The sequence below is a fragment of the Suricata suricatta genome, chromosome 11 (genome assembly GCF_006229205.1).
Source record: "Suricata suricatta isolate VVHF042 chromosome 11, meerkat_22Aug2017_6uvM2_HiC, whole genome shotgun sequence".
Taxonomy (NCBI): domain Eukaryota; kingdom Metazoa; phylum Chordata; class Mammalia; order Carnivora; family Herpestidae; genus Suricata; species Suricata suricatta.
The window spans coordinates 107,637,756-107,643,363 of NC_043710.1; the positions used below are offsets into that span (position 1 = coordinate 107,637,756).

The 5,608-nt window shown below is 60.3% G+C and overlaps 1 protein-coding gene across 1 annotated transcript in view; it reads left to right on the top strand.

The window, feature by feature from the left end:
- CEP164 (centrosomal protein 164) overlaps positions 1-3,407 on the top strand; it is a 61,927-nt gene extending 58,520 nt beyond the window's left edge. Inside the window, exons 31-35 of the mRNA XM_029915700.1 lie at positions 304-415; positions 677-967; positions 1,659-1,725; positions 2,165-2,281; positions 2,391-3,407. Coding sequence (XP_029771560.1) covers positions 304-415; positions 677-967; positions 1,659-1,725; positions 2,165-2,281; positions 2,391-2,439 — 636 coding nt within the window. The 3' untranslated portion in view covers positions 2,440-3,407. The remainder of the gene's footprint in view (positions 1-303; positions 416-676; positions 968-1,658; positions 1,726-2,164; positions 2,282-2,390) is intronic.
- Positions 3,408-5,608: the final 2,201 nt, after the last annotated feature.

Sequence of the window (5,608 nt, forward strand, 5' to 3'; positions counted from 1 at the left end):
TGGGGAGAGTGTACCGCTGGTGTCGGGCATGGAGGTGCTTAGTGGCCTCGTCGACTTTTCCCTGGATGCCAGATGTGTGGGTAAAGGGGGCGTTTGCCAGGGGGAGGGGCTGTGGTCCCGGCGGCCTGTGTTTCAGGCCCTTGCGACTTTTAGCCTCTACCCCCCTCCCCTGTGATGCAAGAGAGCCAGGATGGTGTGCCTCTCCCTGCACCTAGGGTCCCCGAGAGCCCCCATGCCCCAACACAGTGCAGGGGCGGAATGCACAGGGCACGGTCAGCGCTCACTGTTGCTTGTGTCTCTCAGGCCTCAGATGACGTTCTGAGAGGCGCCCCTGCCAAGAAGGTGGTGACTTTTGACCTCAGCGACACTGAAGACATGAGCAGCCCAAGTTCTGAGTCCTGCCCCCTGTCTCACCGTGAGTGGTGGCGTCAGCGGGGAGGGGAGGGGCTTAGGGGCCTCCGAGCAGCCCCCTTCCTTCAGCGCTGTGCGGCCAGGTCTCTGGGAGCCAGGGTCCGGGGCAGGTGCTCAGCAATGCTCAGAACGAGTGACCGCATCGGGGTTTGCCGGCCCACAGGGTGGAATCAGGGGACACCTGCCTCTCCCGTCCCCCGCGGTGGAGAGGGAGGGGACAGCAGTCAGGCGCTGCGGGCCCTGAGGTCGAGTTCCTGCCTTTCAGCCCTCCTGACCCCCAGCGCCCCTGCCTCCAAGATCTTCTACTTGAGGAGCTCCCTGCAGCAGATCAGCAGCCAGCTGAACGCCGTCCTCAGCGTGCTGGGCGCGCTCGACCCCCCGACGCCCTTGCTCTCCACCCCGCCCCGCGGCCCCCACAGCACCGCCCTGGCCGGGCTCACCGCCCCGCCGCCGCCCCCCACCCGCTGGGCCTGGGACCTCGGGCTGAGCCCTGGGCTCTCCGCGGCTCAGAAACTGGATGACTTCCTGGTGCAGAAGTGGCACAAGCGTTTTCCAGGTAAGCCTCCCTCTGCCTGCCCCTCCCCCACCCGTCCGTCGTGGCAGTCGGCCCCCCGAAGCCACAGGCCTGGTGGGTCACGCGGATTTCCTGGAGCTTTGTACACATTTTTATTTTTGGGAGAGACACACACAGACTCAGAAGCAGGCTCCAGGCTCAGCTGTCGACGCAGCCTGAACCCTGAGTGAAGGCAGATGCTTGACTGGCGAGAACCTCTCTGATGGGGCCCAAGAGGCCCTGCGTGTTGTCACTGCGCTAGACACCCGCCGTCCTGCGCGCAGCAGGGGCCCCTCCACTGACCCTCGGGGTGGTGGCCGTTTACCCCCACTTTTCAGATGGGAAAACTGACTCAGGTTAAGGGATTGCTCCTGGGTGTGTGTCCTGACCCCATGTTCCTCTGACTGCAAGCTCCTAGAAGCTCCTCAGACCTCGGCCCAGCCGGCCTCCCCTGGGCTCTTGGTCCTGCTGAAGGGTGAGAAAAGCCATCCAAACAGTTACTTTGGGTGAAAAGTTAGATATCTTTTCCCCCCGTCTTCACCCGAATAGAAAAGTAGATTAGGTTTTTGAACTAAATAGGAAAATTGCTGTCTGTCATCTGTCTCTAACCTCCAACCACTGAAACTTGCCCTGTCTCTGTGGGTTTGTGGGAGGGGCTGGGCTCCATTTCTGAACGGCTTCCTCCCGTTTGCAGCCAGAGTCCCGTTCCTCGGCACCGGCCCGGCCCCGCTGGTGAGCAGGCTGGGGTACGTGTCCGCCAGGTAAGGCTCCCGGGGTCCCGGCCTCCCCTGGCCCCGTGAGGAAGCTGCAGGGAGAACCCGGCCCCTGTGGGCACCCTGCTCCTGCCCCAGGCTCCTCCTGCCCTTGAGCGTGGCTGTTGCCTTTGCCACTGAGCTGGTTGGCCGCTGCCCGGGCGCCTCTCTCCCCTCAGCCCTGCTGCGCAGCATCTGGCCTGAGAGGGGCCCCGAGTGGGACAGACAGACGGGCGGTTATTTAAACCTGCTAGCTTTCCCTTCCTCCGTGCCCCCCCCACGGCCCACCTGGGAGCTGATGCTGCGTGGGTATTTGAGTTGGCGGCAGGGGCCACCGCCATCTCTTTGGGGACCTGATGCTCCTCCTCCCAGCCACCCCAAGCAGGCTGGTGTGGGCCGGGGAGAGGGGGCCGGGGGCCTCGCCACACCGTCCTGTCCTCCTCCCCAGCGAGCAGCTTTGCCTCCTGCAGCCGCCCCACATCCCCGACGTGGGCGGCACTGACTTCCGGGGCATGATCGAGGCTAACCGGAAGTGGCTGGCACGTTACAAGGATGACCCCAAGCTGTATCCTTCGGCTGGCCCCTGAGCCGGGCTGCGGGGCTGGGGGTTGGGTCCTGGGGGCCCGAGGGGGGCGCTTGGCTGGCCGTGGCGTTTTCCTTCACCTCGGCGCCAGACATCTCTTCCCGGCAGCCGCCTCGAGCCTCCGGCAGCTGGGCCTGTAGCCCTGCTGAGGCCCCGCACCTGTCCTGCACCAGCCCGAGTGCCCGAGCAGCCGCCCTCCGTCCCTTCTGAGGAAGCAGGGGCCTGCCCCGGGCGCTGCCTTCCCAGACCTACCTCTCGGGCTGCGAGCGTGGGCCAGGCAACGCTGGTGGGGGCATCGCGCCACGGACGCCTGCAGGGGGAGGGGGAGGTGTTAGAGTTGCCGGCCCAGGCCCTCTCTCTGGACCCACAGAGCACTCAGTGCTGGGGCCCCTGCATTGTGTGGTCCTTCAATCACTCACCCCCACCCCCCAGATCTGTACCCGGGGACCAGGCCTTGTTTTTTTTAAATGTCTCCTTTCTTGATCATCTCAGGATCCAGCCCAGAGCCCTGCCAGAGGGTGCTGGAAGCTCCCCCCTCTCCCCGTACCCCCAAGCTCTGCCGCTGGTCCTCCCTCTGCTGGCATAGGGCTGTCCTCAGGGGTGCTCCCTTCCCTCAGGCTCCCCCCCACGAGCATCTCAGGGTCATAAGCACACCACTTTCAGGAAGCCACCAAGCCCTAAGAGAAGGCTGGGATGGCTTCTGGTCTTCTCTTCCTGGACCTCCATGGGGATGGTTGTGGGGACCCATTCCACCCCTGCCACTCCTCCCCAGGGGCCAGACCCCCCTGGCATTGGCGGAGGGGATGGACTCTGACGTCTGTCCCGCTGTTGAGATAGAACGGCCCCAGGTTTGTCTTGAAAGCTAGGCGGTCGCCCTTGGCCTCTCTCCTACATAGACACCAAGTCTCTGCCAGGCCTCCACTCGTGTGTCAGGGACTAAGACTGTTCACTCCTCCCATACTTTATAGGCATCAGTCTGCCACGGGGGAAAAAGTCCGTTTTGTTATTTAGTTCATTCTGCTTTGGGGCTAGCTTACGCGTTAGAACCAACTCTGGTGACAATCCTGTATTTTCTACATCAATTAAATCTCTGCAGGTCCATTTGCTACAAGGTAGTTGTGTGAATGTGTCTCCTCCTTCCCCTAAAGAAGGAAGGAAAAATTAATATCCACAGACCGCCTCCTAGGTGTCTAATTTGGTCACGACACACCTGTCGTCTAGGTATATGGAAGAGCCCAAGGTCCCAAATGAAGTGCCGAGTCCCCACCAGTGCAGAGCCCTCGCGCCCCATCTGTGTGCCCCCAGAGCACCTTGTCCTGCTGCCTCGGGAAATGCTGATGGTTTCCATCTCCCCCCTCCCCGCCCCCGCCACCTACCAGCTGGAGACTCATTGTGCCATTTCCCAAAGGCCACTTGGCACTGTGTTCTCGATGCAGACAAATGAAAACTAAGCCCCTGAAGTCCTAAGCTGGCAAAGTTGGGTGGGTTTTGTTTTCTGCTCCAGTGGTGTGAGCAGCCTACATAGTTTGGGATGTGTAGCAACAAAATGGCCAACAGAACCAATTGAGAAGGCCGCGTTTCATGGATTTGCATGAGAAAACCAACCGAAAGACTACACAGCCTCCTCTGTGTCCCAGCGCCTTCCTGTTCCGATTGAGGGACCGAGGACAGATGCTAACATTTGCTAAGTACTTCTATGCGCAGGTGCTTTTCAAATTCTCTCTACTTTGACCCTCTTCACCCACGAAGTCGGGGCACTTTAGGCTCGGAAAGGTTAAATGACTGCAGCTGGATGTCACCCAGGAGTCGTGTGGCGCCTGCTCCCTTAAATCAGCACCCCCTGACTGACGACAGTGCTGGCCAGCTTCGTCTGAAGACTGGAGGCCCAGCAGGGAGGTGCTTCTAGCTGGGGGGAGTGCTGACCACCTAGTAAGAGCAGTGACGTCACTAAGATGCCAGCGTGGGTCATTCCTGCCTGCGCTCCCCACATCCTCAGATGTGGAGTTCACGGGCTCTGCAGCCGGGGCTGCCGGCGGAGCCATAGGGTGGACTGTGGCTCCCAGCCCCTCCTGACCAGAAAGCCGGTTTGGGGGGGTTTGAGAGTTGCCTGAAGGGGGCCCTGCAAGTCCCACTGAGGCAGGAGAACTGCGTCATGGCCCCCTTGTTCTGGGGCACGGGCCTCGGCCCACATCTGGGAAGGGCTGGCGAGAACACCGAGAATCTGCTGCCTGACCCAGCCACGCTGGAGCCAAGAGGCAAGTGTGCAGAACTGGGCCGCCCTAGAGTGAAGCCGCGGCCCCGTGTGACCGGGGAAGCTGGAGCAGGGGTCAGCCTCAGTCAAGGCCAGAGAGCCTTACTGACCGTGGAGCTGCTTTTCCCACTGCACCTCAGCAGGGAGGCTAACCCGTAGTCCCACTGAGAGCTGAATGCAGCCTCGGCCTCCTGACCCCGGAGCCTTACCACCGCCGCACGGAGGAAGCCGCACGCATGCCCGCCCCCCCCCCCCAGCCCCCGGCGGCCCTATTGACCGGGGCGCGTGAACAGGAAGCCCAGCCCGTGGCTTTCCTTGTCTGCGGAGCACACCTGGTGGCCTCATCTGACCAGAGGATTCGGTGCACACTCTTGCCAGATTCGGGTCCCCAAACCGTGAGCCATGCGGATGCTGGGTTCTGTCTCACTGTCCAGCTAGGGCGGGGAAGCTCATTCACAGGCTCACCTATCGCTAAGCATAGTGCCCAGTTCTAGGAGGCCAGACCCGAGGATTCAGCAACGGTGGAGCTCATCCTGCAGCCTCACTTGGGCAGGGAGCAAGCCCGCAGGCCTACCCAGCCGTTTTGAGCCCGTGTTGTACCCACCGTTGACCTCAGAGAGCAAACAGTTGCCTTGTCCAAAATAGACCTGAAGAGCAGACCTCACAAGCTGAAGGCATTACCGGCAGACCTGTGCAGACGCCCAGACTGAGCTGACTAGCGAAATGCCGTCTTTGCCAAAGCAAAGCTGCAAAGTTTGGAAGAGGAGACCGCTTACTTGGATGCAGATACCAACAGAAGGAATCAAGGATCATGGGAAAGCAGACAGTCTATGCCACTAAAGGAAACTAATAAAGCTTCATAACTCACTACAGAAGTGGGGATCTGTGCACTGTCAAAGAGCTCAGAAGAATCCTTTGAAGAAGTTTAATGATCTATAAGACACACAAACAACTAAATAAAACTAGGAAAACAATTTGTGAACAAAACCAGAAGTTCAACAAAGAAACATAAACCATCAAACCCAAACAGAAAACCTAGAGCTGAAAAAATACAATAA